Here is a 15,132-nt window from a genome sequence, read left to right on the forward strand (position 1 = left end):
TAGACTGGGGAATTGTAGTAGCTTTGAAAATCTACTAGACTTTTCCATTCCTACCAGCAGCACATGAGAGTCCCAGTTTCTCTGTTTCCTCCAACACTTGTTATTTTCTATGTATTTTAAAGTAGTTCTCTTTTGAGTATAAGCGGTGTCTCAGGTAGTTTTGATTTACATTTTCCTAATTAGTGATACTGACAGTTTTTCGTGTCTTTATTGCTACCTTATACTTTGTTTGGAGAGATTCATTTAATTTCTCTGACCAAATTTTCAGTTGGTTTTGTTAAATTTTAGAAATTAAATAAATTGTTAGACATTAATAGATGTGATTTTGAGATATTTTGTCCCCTTTTATAATTTTGAACCTGTGGCTAGTGTGTAATACACAGGTGTTCTGAATCTTGGTAAAGTCTGGTTCGTCTGCTTTTTTTCTGTTGTTTATTCGTCAGGTGTCATTGTTACAAATCCACCATCATGTAGTTTAACTCTGTTTGCTTCTACAAGTCTTGGACTTTTAGCTACTGCATCTAGCTATTTAATTTTGAAACAAGGTTTTGCTATATAACTCTGGTTGGCCTGGCATTCAGTAGCTCAGGCTGGCTTTGAACTCAGCACTTCTCTTGCCTTAGCCTTCTGAGTGGATTGCAGGCATGGGCTACTGCACCTTGTTCAACTTTTATTGTTTAACTTGAGGCCGAATTTAATTCTTTTCCATGTGATTGTTTACTTCACACAATGACCTTTGCTCTAAAACTTGCTTGTTCCCTCATTGAATGGTCTTGGTACCTTTGACCATATATTTAAGAGTTTATTTTTGAGTCCTTTATTTTCTATGACTGTCTATAGGATAGATTTTTCTATTTTTTTCTTCAAAAAAACATCAGAATTTTATAATAATAACATTGACATTGCAAATTTCCTGGGGTAGTGCAGTACTGGTATTTTAATGATAGTCTTTTAATACATTCTCACTTCAAAAAATCTTCATAGTTTTATTAAACCATGACCTGTTTTACTTGAAAGGAACTTGGAGGACCTGTGGTTTCTGGTTTCATGCTGCTCTTGGCCACCTAGGCTAATTTTGAAAATTTCACTTCAGTTTATTTATGGCTTGGGATATTTAGGCTCCAACTACATTTGCTTCTGATCCACTCTGAGTACCCCTCCCCTCCCCCCATATAGTACAAGTGCACCATACGCTTACTGGTGTGTTGAAGGGCTGGTGCTGCCCCACTCTTGACTGGGGAGGTGAGAGGGACCGGCTGTGGCAGGAACTTGTCAGCTGAGTGTTTTCTTTGTGTGTGCAGGTGTTCAGTAGCTGTGTGTCCTCTCAGAGATAACCGAGCAGCTTTAAAACTGAAAACGGCAGAGCAAAAGGAGATGCAAGTTATTTTTTGGCAGGATTTTTACATAAAGACTCAGTGATTTGTGGGACAGATTATCCTGCACAACTTTCTCTAACTGGCAATCCATGTGACTAATTTTCAGTTTTAGGTTGCTAGTCTTTGGGCCTTTTTCCGTATCCTTTTAATTTGGGCTTTGATTTTTACAAAAAAAGAAAAAAAATGTTTCCTAAGTTTTAAAGTATTCTTCAAAGCATCTTACAAATTTGACTGTTGGCTGTAAGAATACTTTCAAGAGGAAGTAAGTTTACTTCTTAAAAGTTGATTCTGTTCCCACACCATCACTGCGTGCAGCTCAGCATGTGTGACTGGGCTTGGATTTACCTGCATGCTCTGCTGTCTCACAGTCGTGCTGGATACTGAGGCTGAGGCAGGTGAAGAGTGGTTGTGCAGGCAGCCCTCGCTCGCACCCACTTCTCCTCAGTGGGCTCAAGTGTCCTCAGGTCTTTGTTGTCAGAGTTCACTAACACCTTATATTCTTGTCTTTTGCAAATCTCTGTGTAACCCTTTGGGGTGGTGAAGCTGCCTTCAAAGCCAACCTTCCTACGCTACTTTTAAGTTTAGGCTGCGTTGTCCTGATGAAGTATGCTCGGCTACTGCATCTTTGTCAGGAATTTGCCACACCGTTAGCCAGAGGCATGGCGAAATGATCCAAGCTCTAGAAATGTTTCTCTAGTTACTGAATGTACACTGACTGCTCCAAGCAGAGCTCCTGTCTTTGGGGCTTGTGTTTTAGGGACCAAAATTCGCCACACCTAACAGTCCCAGTGCTTTTCTCTTTTAAACAAGCTAGCTAGCATTTATTTCAAGCTCAGATCACTTTGTTATTTATGGGCAGACGCTGCCTAGAAGAGAAAAGTATAGCTTAATTTATCCTATACAAACAATCTAATTTCCTGCAACAGTGAAACTACAGTTTCAATTTAAGCCACAGATGCAGAAAGTCGGACTTTATGTAACAACTCTAATCTGGTAAATAAGTAGGTTTGGTGCCTCAGATGGGAAGAAAGAAACTGAGTGTTCGTGAAAACAGCCAGAGAATGATTTGTGCTCAGCTTGCTCTGGATGCCAATGAACTGGGGCTTTCTGACCTTGGAGGAGCTTTTCAGTAGAAAGAAGTTGAAAGTGAGATGAACTGCAGGGCGGCTGGTTCTGCCACTTGGCTCTTGCCCTCGTGTTAGTACTGTAAGCATGGGGTTGTACCCTCTAAGTTCTCAGCCTTCCTAATGCTCTGACCCTTTAGTACATTTACTCACACTGTGGTGACCCCAACCGTAAAATTAATTTTGCTGCTACTTCATAACTGTAATTTGCTACTATTATGAATTGTAATGAAAATATCATATATGTAAGATCTGATATGAGATCCCAAGGTGGTGATGACCCACAGGTTGAGAACCATTGCTCTAGGGGTCACAGGACAATTGATGGTATTTTCCTGTGTAACCCTTTGGGGTGGTGAAATAAACACCATCTTGTTTGTCGCACCTCTAGCTTTCTCCTACCCTTGAGTAGTCTTTTCTTGCCTTATGTTTATTACAATTTTAGACCCGAAACAGATGAGAAATTAACTCTTTTTTAATTTAACTTTATTTGCGAGACAATCTCGGTTGTAGCTGGGCTGGCCTTAAACTCACCCTCCTGCTTCTGTTTCCTAAGTGCTGGGACCTCAGCTGTGTGCTTGGCTCGCCCACCTTATGAGCGAGTAGAACCAGGACTTTCATGTCCATAGAGGGTTTTCCTAGTGCTAAGCATCAAATCAAGGAAGGGCCTTGTGCTTGTTAGAAATGCTCCATTCTCACGTCCTAGTAGTTAAGGTGAGCATTTTTATTTTTAGGTCCAAGTGATGAAAACACCCACTGAAGCTTTCTTTTTTTTTCTCCCTTATTTCTTTGCCTGCCTGCTTGCCTTCCTCACCCCTCCCCAGTCCTCTTTTATCTGTATACCTTTTCATTAGCTAAATCCAGAGGTTTTCTTTAGTCCTTGCCTTTTGTGTACGGGGAGTGTTGCTGTCTTTGTGAGGTCTCAGAATCCTTAGCTGCTTTTGTCATTCCAGAACCAACCAGAACCTGGAGACTGGAGGACTCCAGATTCCACCTAATCTTCCGTGTTTTGTTGTTTGAAAAGCTGGAATTACTGTTAAGCTGTGTGTTTTGGCCATTCCCTCCTGATCTACCTTTTCAAACTGCCTTCTTAAGAGATGGGACTTAAAACCTCCCGCTGCTCAGTCCGTGCTTCGGAATGTTCTCAGCCCAGTTTTGTTTTGGCGCCAAGCCATGTCCATTTGCCCTGCCAGCTATTTCTGGTGCTGTCATGAACTTGGAAATTAATGTTGCTGCACACTGAAAGTAAGACTTTTTTCTTTTCAGTTTTAGAAAAGCTTTTATATTTTTTCTGGGTACTCTCATTCTCAGCTTTATTAATGTTCCTTTCAGGCTTGTGTGATCATAAAAACATACTATAATGGTTGGAATTTAATTGAATTGTGAAATTCCATTAGTCGTAAATGGCTGCAGTTACTTGCAACATCACACACCACTTTTCTCCTTTGTTTGTTTTTGTTTTGTTTTTTATAGGCAGGTCTTAGAGCTACCTGTAGACCAGGTGGGCCTCACACTTGCAGTGACCCTCCTGCTGGAATTACGGGACTGCACAAGCGCGCCCAGTAGGGGATGGCTATGAGAGTTGGTTCGTTGTTTGTCTTTTTGGTTTGTTTGTTTGTTTTTAGTGAACAAAAAGTTCATATCAAATGCTACAGAAGCTGATATTAGCTGTTCTACTCTAGCTGGCTAGCAGAATGAGTTTGAAAGGCCTAGATTTTCTACTATTTCAAAGTAAGGATCAGAAAATGGCTTAGAATCTCTGGAGATTTCCTGTTTCCTAAAGATGTTGATATTTAAGTGCTTGTAGAGGATGCCTTTTGGGAAAATATTCTAGGCAAGTCATGGGGATGCATGCTGTAGTCCTAGCACTTGGGACACCAACGAGAATCCCAAATTCAAGGTCAGCCTGGGCCATAGAACGAATGTGGCTACGTAGCAAGACTGTTTCAAAATACTAAAACAGTATTCAACCAAAACCCAGCCACACTAGTAATCAGTGGATCTTTTATTGTGGCTGTTTTGTTTGTTTTTCCAAGGGCTTCCCTGTGTAGCCCTAGCTATCCTTGGAACTTGATCTGTAGACCAGGCTGGCCTTGAACTCACAGAGATCCATCTGCCTCTGCCTCCTCATTGATTGAGATTAAAGGTGTCTACTACCACTGCCCAGTGGGAGTTGAGATTTCAGTGGTTTTATTTGTTAGTTTTTTAAATTTGTACATGGGGGAAACATGTATATGGAGGTCAGGGACAACTTGAGGTTGTTTCGCTCCTCCTCCCTTGTGGACTCTGGGCATAGACCTCGGGTATGTGACCTATGTTCATGCCACCATTCCAGATACATTTATGAGGATGCAAATATAGATAATTTTTATTTATTGAGAGTTAGCGTGGTCTATTTAATTCTGGAGTGAGATTTCTGAGTCACCTTTATCAGTTACTAACTGTGCTTGTGCAGTTTCCTGCTCTATCAGTGGGAGCAATAACTTTATTTCAAGTGTGTTTGCCTATAGAGAGCTTTTAGTTTATAGGTTACTGTACTTGAAGCATTAATGAAAATGAAATTCCTAAAAGTACAGTTTCAAGACTCAAGATAATGGTACTCTAATAATAGTTATTTTATACCTAACATTTACATATGCTTATTATGGGCCAAGCCCTTGCCCAAGACTTTATTAATTTACTTAAACTTTGTAGTGTCCTTGAATGCTGCTGTCTGTATTGTCTATCAGGAGCCCAAGGCACAGAGTGGAAGTTAAATGGTGACAGCTAAAATGATGAGCTTAGCTTCAAACTTTCTTAGGATGGCTTCTGAGTCTCTGCAAGCATCATCTTTTCAGAGATCATTTTTGTTATGAAGATATAGTAAGGCAACAAGGTGTTCAGAGGAAAAATTAGGATCTTTTATTTAGAATTCTAATTAAAAAACAGATATTAATGTGTTCAGTTATGTGGAACTGTCATGAACTCCAGTGGGATTATAGGATATGTAGATTGTTTTATATTATCTTTCTGCAGTTCAAAACTTGTGGATTCTGAAACACACCAGGCCCCAGAGTGTTGGCCGCATAGTTGTGTACTGATGGTTGGTTTTTAGTTCCCTTAAACAAATATGCCTGTTGCTGAAGAATTTAGTCATCATAGTTCATTTCCTCAAGTAATGCTTGTTATTTTATCCTGTATCTTTGTGTTTTGCTAGAGCTCCTGAAATTATCCTTGGATTGCCATTCTGTGAGGCTATTGACATGTGGTCACTGGGCTGTGTAATAGCTGAGCTGTTCCTGGGATGGCCTCTTTATCCTGGTGCTTCAGAATACGATCAGGTAAGAGTGCTTGCTTGTGTGGACATGGAAGGCAGCACACATTCAGACTGCGCAGGCCACACAGCACAGGGATATTGAAAAATTCAGGGTGTCCTAAGCGCATAAAATAGATGTTGACAGATTGCCTACTGTATTATTACCTACCAAAAGTACATACAAACATTCTTTAAAAAATACTTTTTAGTTTTGAGATTATAATTTCATCATTCCCTTTACAAATCTAGTTTTAAAGGTCAAAGCTTTCCAAAAATGTACACGCGACCACCTGAGATGCCACCCTTTGTTTGGAGACCTGGCCTCTCTGCACGGCCCTAAGACTCACTCTGACTCCATAGACTAGGTTGATGCTAGCATTAAAGGCCTGTGCCGTTCTTAAACAGAAACTCAAGCTAAACCCTAACTCGGTGTGCACTGTGGTATTATAGCCGCCTGGCAGCCACCTCTTGGTGTTGGTAGACTGAACACAAAGGCCAGTGAGCATCCGCTTAAAATTCTGCATGCTGGTAATTAATCACCTGTTTAGTTTTGGTAAGGTTTCTGCCTAACACTAGGCTATTGGCAATTAAGTTTGGGGATCCAAAATGGGGGAGATAAAGCTTCAGTGACAGTACACTCATCTAACTAGCATGTGAGAGCTAAATTTGATACCCAACATTGGCTTGGGGGAGGTGTCTGCAAGATTTTGACTGTAATACAGGATGAAACATTGGTGCCTTAACCCTTGTATTGTTGAAGGGTCGGTCAACTGTAGTTACTAGTGCAGTAGGTTCTAGAGAAAGGAGTGTGCTAGCAAAGTTTTTAGATAGAGGAACAGGAGTCTACTTGTTACTGATGATTAAAAACTTTCTTTTTTTTTTGGACAGGCAGTGGTGATGCACACCTTTATTCCCAGCACTTGTGAGGCAGAGGCAGAGGCAGGTGGATCTCTGAGTTCTAGGCTAGCCTGGTCTACAGAGTGAGTTCCAGAATACCCAGGTCTATACAGAGAAATCCTGTCTTGAGAGCAAAATAAAACAAAAACATTTTTTTCTCTCTACCATTCGTTATGTTTTCACCTCTGTAATAAACAAGCATTTTATTTTCTATTTCGTGTGATTGGCATTCTGCCAGCTCTGTGCTGATTAGCTCTGATTTAGTCAACTCTGTTTTATTAGGTCAGAGATGAAAGCAAAGTAAGGCTCACCGGGAGGTTGGTAAACTTCGGCTCACTCAAAGCTCTCGTTACTTTATTACATGTTAGGTCCGGCTGCGCTGCAGATTAGCTCGCTTCTGACACAGGTTTTATGAGAGCCATCTGAGCTAGAAAATAGCTTTTGAACGTACTGTGTTGTGGAGACCAGCCTCGAACGCCTTAGCCTCTGGCCTCTCCCAAGTACTGGCCAGGATTCCATGTGTACACTACTGACTGATGAACTGAAAAGATAACTACTGTGTAGGACAGGCTACCACTTCTAAAGAAATCGGTCCACTCAATAAAGTTTGGCTGTGGAAATAATTTGAATTTCCATTTTTTTTTTTTTAAGAATTATTTATTTATTTTAGGTATAGGATACATTGTAGCTGTCTTTAGAAGCACCAGAAGAGGGCATCGAATCTCATTACAGATGGTTGTGAGCCACCATGTGGTCGCTGGGAATTGAACTCGGGACCTCTGAAAGAGCAACCAGTGCTCTTAATCACTGAGCCATCTCTCCAGCCCGAATTTCTATTTTTTGCTCTTAAAAAAAAAAAAAAAAAGGCTACACAATATCGGCAGCTCTTTAATAGTAAAGACTTCCCATTTCACCAGTCTATCCTCAGCTAACATCACCCTTGACACATACCAGATACATACGTTTTTGTTTGTGTTTAAGAAATAGTTATTTGTAATTAGAAGGTTAAGAAAGGCAAAACTTTGTTCTCTTACCATAGATGTCTCCTTTTTGAACCAACTTGGAATAGGTTATGAAACAGGTTGTTCAAGTGACCAGTTTTGTTGTGCTTTGTAAGTTTTTAATCTTTTCTACTTTGCAAGAAACAAACTGGCTTTCTGGTCTACAAGAAGAAAGTACAGGGATAGGAGATGACGCACAATCCTAATCTTAGTGGACTCAATATTCTTAGTCCTTCTTAAACCCTCTGAGAATCCAATAGGAGCTGTAGACTCTGCCCACCAAATATGCACGCTTTGTTTTTGTGCATCTTGAGGGGATTTTTGGATCCTGCTCCAAGCCATCAGAACCTCCAGGAATGTAGCTCCTAGTCACACTACTCTGTGGCACCAGTTCAAGTGGAAGCAGGTACAACTGGATTCAGAAGCAGAGAGTGATCAGAGCTTTCTTTGCAAAGAAAAAGGAGTGGTCCTTGTGTAAATTTCTATGTAATATGTTGATGGAGGGAAGGAGGAAGTAATTTGCCTGGGCCAAATAAATATGATGCTGCTGGCGAGCAGGATTGGGAATAGATTATGTGGTCCATCTGGGCAATATAAAAGGATTCATATATCAGGGTCCAACTGAGATGTTTTTGTTTGCTTTTATAAAACTAATGTTAAGAGTTAGAATTTACATACTGCCAACTATTTGAAGTGTACAGATTGATTATTTTTTAGTGTGTTTACAGGGATACACAACCATTATCAGTTTTAGAACATTCTGTCTGACATTTAGAATCCATTAGCTGATAATTTTATCCTCCAAACTTTTCAGTTCCTCTTAGCTCTATACAAGTACTAGTCTATTCTTTCTCTATATAAATTTGCCTACTCTGACATTTCATAAACATCCATAGAAAGTGTGCTATTCTGTGACAAACTTGTTATGGCTAAATGATATTCCATTGTATACACATACCACATTTTTTTTAATCCATCTGTTAGTAGCAATACACACGATTACCACTACCTTTACCTATGGTAGTAATGCTTCTGTAAACAGTGAACAAATACCCAATATCCTCCTTTCCTTCCTTCTTCTCTTTTTCCCTTTGGTTTAATAGTGCTACATACAGCCTTATGCATGCCAGGTAATTATTCTGCCAAATGAGCAGAATCCCTCCATTTGCATATTTAGCTTGGAGTGGAATTGTTAGGTCATAGTGACAGTAGTTACCTTTCTGAAGGGCCACTAAATATTTTAGACAGAGGCCTCAACATTTCGCCAGCAGCACCTGAGTGTTTAGTTCTTCCCAGGTTAGACATCAGCTATCTTTGTGAGGTTGTTGTTTTGTTGTAACTTAGGTTTGCGTTCCCTACAGTGATCTTTCTCCATGGCCTTCTTGAACACTTGGATGTTTTATGTTGGTTTAGGTTCATTGCCTATTTTCACTGTGGTTGGCTTTTAGTTGCTAAGTTGTAGCTCTTTCTATTCTAAGTATTAGTCATTGCCAGATGGGGTTTCCCCATGCTTTCTTCCACTCTGTGGGCTCCTTTTTAGATTGATGATGGTGTTTGGTACACAAACGTTGTTTTACTTTGAAGCATAGTTTTTTCTTCCTTTGTACTTTTTGGTATTATATCCAAGAGATACTTGAAAAATCTAGTATCATACAGCTTCCCTATTAGCTTTCTTCTGATAGCATTCTAAGTTCTTTATTTTTTAAAGATTTATTTATTTATTATATGTAAGTACTCTGTAGCTGTTGTCAGACATACCAGAATCCGGTCTCATTACAGATGGTTGTGAGCCACCATGTGGTTCCTGGGATTTGAACCCAGGACCTCTGAAAGAATAACCAGTGCTCTAAACCACTCAGCCATCTCTCCAGCCTGCATTCTAAGTTCTTACATTTAGGGTCTTTGATCTATCCTTAGAGGACAGCCATTCTATTCAATTTATATAGTTTGAGTGTTTTGCCTACATGAATGTCTGTAAACCAACCACTTGTGCTAGTGGAGGCACCAGGTCCCTTGGAACTGGACTTAACAGTTGTAAAATGTCATGTGGGTGCAAGAGCACCACGTGCTCTTAACCAGAACCATTGCTCTAGTTCCACAGTTCACATGTAGTCTGCGTGTGTGTGACGTGCTCACATCAGGCTGCACCTACGGACTGTCCTCAGCACCTGCATCTCAGCTACATCCCGGCTTTGCTCTTGCACTGCTCTAGGCTCCTCATTACGACTTCTGAATTGGAAACTATTCTGCTCTGCCTCAGAAATCTAGTTTTTTCTGTTTTTTTTTTTTTTTAACAACTTTTTATTAAAAAGAGATTGCACTAAAAATATTTCAAAACTGAGTTTTGTTTAAAATAGTACTTCACAGTAGTTACTAAGTAACTATTTGGGTATCCCTATAGCTGTGCATTCTGGGTATAGATTGTCTATAGGTGCATTTCCGTTGTGTTGATCAGAGTTAATTTCTTCATGACACACCCCTTTTTGGCCAGAGTTAATATTTCAGTGTAAAGGCTTTTGATAACTTTTTCCACTTGAAATTGATGTTTGGTGGTTTTGGTGTTTCAGATTCGTTATATCTCACAAACACAAGGCCTGCCAGCTGAATATCTCCTCAGTGCCGGAACAAAAACAACCAGGTTTTTCAACAGAGATCCTAATTTGGGGTACCCACTGTGGAGGCTTAAGGTACGTCTTCCTGGTGTATAGCCCGTTTCTGTACTCCCCACCCCAACTTTGAATTTAGATATTAGTGAATAATTTCTTGACTTAGAGGAGGGAAAGTGGGGGAGGAGGTATGTTTGTAGGAGAGAACCTCTTGAAAAATTATTTTATTATATCTGTTTAGCCTCATGCATGGATAAAAATCAAGGTAATGAAGCCAGTCCAGCTGGTTGAGGCTGTGTTGCATAGTTAGGATCAGTAGTTGAGGGAAAACTGGAGAGTAGTGCTCAGTAAGTGGTGTGGGAACTAGAGAAGTGTAGTAATGACTGTCAGAGAAATCTCACCTCTAACTCTCCACACTCAGGCCTTAGAGGTTTCCAGAGTCTTTAATTCTGAGCCTACTCCTTCAGTGTGAGAAATCAAGTAACCTCATGATACTCTGCCTCTGAGCCTAGTAAACAATTAGCATTGGGGTATGTCCATGTCCAAGAAGCTTTAGAGAAGAATGGTAGCATCCTTGTCACCTGACCTTCGCTGCTGGGCAACCCTGTGCCAACTGTTTTAGAATTGCTGAAAGGACAGCCCAATCCAATAGTAAGTTCACACCTCTCCTCTCCACTGCAAGCTTTTCAGGGGCTGTCTTTGTCCTCTGTAGTTGACAGTATACAATACAGTCTCAGTATTCTGGCTTCAGGTTAAATTAAAAACATGAAAATAACGTGCTTTTAAAAATTCATGTTTCATAGACACCAGAAGAACATGAATTAGAGACTGGAATAAAGTCAAAAGAAGCTCGGAAGTACATTTTTAACTGTTTAGATGACATGGCTCAGGTAAGTGTGGCATGCTTCAGAGAGGCAGGAGTTTATATGATGCTTCCGACAGAGACATTTTTGATAATTATATGTGCTAATATTTTGCCATGTATTAAAAATGTAAGGGTCTGTTGATACCCCAGATTCAAATAGTGTGCAGAAGCCACACCAGCATGCAAGGATCCCTCATTTCAAAATGGAGAGACAGCCAAATGAGCTCGCAGGCCAGGTTTAAAGCCTGTTAGGGGCTCCAGGGTAGATGACCTCCATCTTACCCCATCTTTGAGGACATTCCATTATTGGAGGCGTGGGGGCTGGAAAATGTTACTGGGAAGGTATGGCCCCTTGCCGACCATGTCCTTGCTTCAGGCTAGTGGTTGGGCACTTTCTAGTTTCTGACTAGCTTTCTGAAGCCTGGGGGTTTTTAACTGACTTGCCTGGACTTGCCTAGTTTTTTAGGCCTAGCCTGCTAGGCTGCCAATTTAAAACCTGTTATGGAGTCAGACTGTCTCAAAAGAACGTCTGAATCCCAATAATGGATACTGTGGTACTAACATCTTAAGTTTACCTTGACTAGCTGACAAATAAATGAGACGCAGACCATGATCATTTTATTTGGCTTTGACAATTTCTGGGGGTCACCCCTAGTCTACTCTGCTAACTGCTGGCCTGGTTACCTCCCCAGCAGTGTACCCCAGATACTTGCTGTTTCTCTTGGCCATCTGCTCCTGGTTCCTCTCCCCCTCACTTTGGCTTCCTCCTCCTTCGTCATTCCTCTTCTCTCCCACTCCAGCCAGGTCACTTCAAACCTACCTACCTCTAATCCTTCTAGTAATTGGCTAAAGTCATTTCCATTTAACCTACAGTTTTAGATCAAGGAACAAGGTTTGTGCAACAAAGGCTTGTAAACTTGACTCTTAGGCCTAGACTTTGGGGAATAGAATTTAGCATTACAATGCATAGCAATAGGCCAAACCTCTATAGGATACTTTGAAGATACTTGATTTCAGTTTTCTTAACCCACACACCATAAATCTGAAAGATGTTCTCAAATCTGTAGTTCTTTAAGCACAAGACTGTGCAAATATTCCAAATTTTTTTTTTTTTTTTGTTGTTGTTGTTTTGCTTTGTTTTGTTTCAAGATTGGGTTTCTCTGTGTAGCTTTTGCTGTCCTGGAGCTCACTCTGTAGACCAGGCTGGCCTCAAACTCAGAGATCCGCCTGCCTCTTTTTGAGTGCTGGGATTAAAGCCACCATGCCTGGAACTTCATGCTCTAGAATCTGAAACACTTCTGATCTCAGGTCTTTTTTTTTTTTTTTTTTTTTTTTTTTTTCCGGAGCTGGGGACCGAACCCAGGGCCTTGCGCTTCCTAGGCAAGCGCCTACCACTGAGCTAAATCCCCCAACCCCTGATCTCAGGTCTTTAACAGCAGCAGTCACCTTGTGACTGTTTCTCCTTTGCTTTTGTTTACTGATCTGCTATTTTAGAGTAATGTTTATAAAGGCATCTTTCTTGTCTCAGTTTCTCCACTGAGTAAGTAATTGTTTCGGAGCTTATGTGGACTGCTGATGAAGATCACTAACATTCATTGCAGAGTTTTGTCCTGGGCTGACAAGATGGCTCCATCATGAGTAAAGGCACTTGCTGCCATGCCTGACCCCAAGTTTGACTCCCACAGCCCACATAGGAATGCTTACTGTATTCCAAATGTAAATACTTTGTACTATGCCATTTAATTTTTTCAAAAATAGAAATTTGTTGTAAATTTCAATAATAACAAACATCTTTTTGCTCAACTTCTTTCAAAATTTTAATGCCAAGAATCAATTTGGCTCTATTGTACCACATAGGCAGAGAGTTTCCTCCCATGGAAATTATTATTCTGTAATTAAACTTAATTTTCCAAGTTTTCTCTTTTCTAAAATGCTAGTATTAATATCTGCTTTCTCTTGTTTGGAAAGAAAAGCAGACACAGTGAGCTCGTAATCTACTATTTAACTTAAGTCAAGAAATGCACTATTTCTAATTTCCTTTGCTTCCAAAGGTAAATATGTCTACAGACTTAGAGGGGACAGACATGTTGGCAGAAAAGGCAGACCGGAGAGAATACATTGATCTCCTAAAGAAAATGCTGACGATTGATGCAGATAAGAGAGTCACGCCTCTGAAAACTCTTAACCACCAGTTCGTGACAATGACCCACCTTCTGGACTTTCCACACAGTAACCAGTGAGTATGGAGTATCGGGGCCTGTGCCGTGCTGTGGCTCTCCCTTGAGTTGCCATCTTATTTAAAATGGGAGCTGTCAGGTTAGCAGTAATTCTGACGCCTATGTCTTGACTCACTGATGCTTTTTTTTCTGAAAAGTTGTGGGACTTGTCTAATTTTTTCTTGTTATTATAAACACCCTTGGTTCTTTTTTCTGAAAATATTTGGAAACAAATACTTTTCCATGTTTGTCTTGAGTTTTTTGTTGTTTAAACTTCAGTATTCATTTGGTGAATTTCTAATCTTTTTCAGTGTTAAGTCTTGTTTCCAGAACATGGAGATCTGCAAGCGGAGGGTTCACATGTATGACACAGTGAGTCAGATCAAGAGTCCCTTCACTACCCATGTGGCTCCAAGTACAAGCACAAATCTAACCATGAGCTTCAGCAACCAGCTCAGCACAGTGCACAACCAGGTACTCAGCAACCAGGTACTCAGCACAGTGCACAACCAGGTACTCAGCAACCAGGTACTCAGCACAGTGCACAGCCAGGTACTCAGCAACCAGCTCAGCCCAGTGCACAACCAGGTACTCAGCAACCAGGTACTCAGCACAGTGCACAGCCAGGTACTCAGCAACCAGCTCAGCCCAGTGCACAACCAGGTACTCAGCAACCAGGTACTCAGCACAGTGCACAACCAGGTACTCAGCAACCAGCTCAGCCCAGTGCACAACCAGGTACTCAACAACCAGGTACTCAGCACAGTGCACAACCAGGTACTCAACAACCAGGTACTCAGCACAGTGCACAACCAGGTACTCAGCAACCAGCTCAGCACAGTGCACAACCAGGTACTCAGCAACCAGCTCAGTGCAGTGCACAACCAGGTACTCAGCAACCAGGTACTCAGCACAGTGCACAACCAGGTACTCAGCAACCAGCTCAGTGCAGTGCACAACCAGGTACTCAGCAACCAGGTACTCAGCACAGTGCACAACCAGGTACTCAGCAACCAGGTACTCAGCACAGTGCACAACCAGGTACTTAGTGAGCGAGTGCGGGGCTCGAGCTAAGTGGGACAGAGGCAGGAAGGCATACCAGTCCTGGGTTGGTATTTCTGTTGTTTCTAAGTGTTTTCTTCGGGAGGGCCTGGGCAAGATGGCTCATCAGGTAAGAGTATGTGCCATGCAAGCTTGGAGACCTCAGTTTGATCATGAGAAGTCACAAGAGAAAACTAATTTCCAAAGATTGTCCTCAGGCTGTGGAACACACATGGCCACACTCACAAGTATTATGCACATACACATGTGATAATAATGAAGGCCAGTTCCAGATTCAGTCTTCTCTGTTAGAAAGAATTTTCTACTTGGCCAACTAGACATACCTGCCAGCCATATGCTGACAGCGTTTAAATTCAGGGCTTACTCCATATCCTTATAAGACGTAGCATATGTGGGCTTTGAATATTCAATTACTTGTTGCTGCCAGTTTTACTAAGCTTAGTCAAATAACTCACTCTTTTTCAATAGGATTTTATTTCATTCAAGGGTTCTTTGACCAATGATCTTAAAGGGTGGTGTTGTTGGGGATGGAGCTGTTAGGAGCACTGACTGCTCTTCCAGAGGTCCTGAGTTCAATTCCCAGCAACACATGGTGGCTCACAACCATCTGTAATGGGATCTGATGCCCTCTTCTGGTGTGTCTGAAGACAGCTACAGTGTACTCATATATATAAAATAAATCTTTAAAAG

The 15,132-nt window shown here is 41.0% G+C and overlaps 1 protein-coding gene across 1 annotated transcript in view; it reads left to right on the forward strand.

The window, feature by feature from the left end:
• The window catches only part of Hipk1 (homeodomain interacting protein kinase 1), a 50,170-nt gene that overhangs the window by 14,469 nt on the left and 20,569 nt on the right, over positions 1-15,132 (forward strand). Inside the window, exons 3-7 of the mRNA XM_032897597.1 lie at positions 5,697-5,820; positions 10,261-10,380; positions 11,103-11,189; positions 13,216-13,400; positions 13,692-13,854. Of these exons, the coding sequence (XP_032753488.1) occupies positions 5,697-5,820; positions 10,261-10,380; positions 11,103-11,189; positions 13,216-13,400; positions 13,692-13,854 (679 nt within the window). The remainder of the gene's footprint in view (positions 1-5,696; positions 5,821-10,260; positions 10,381-11,102; positions 11,190-13,215; positions 13,401-13,691; positions 13,855-15,132) is intronic.

The sequence above is a fragment of the Rattus rattus genome, chromosome 3 (genome assembly GCF_011064425.1).
Source record: "Rattus rattus isolate New Zealand chromosome 3, Rrattus_CSIRO_v1, whole genome shotgun sequence".
In the NCBI taxonomy this organism is placed as follows: Eukaryota; Metazoa; Chordata; class Mammalia; order Rodentia; family Muridae; genus Rattus; species Rattus rattus.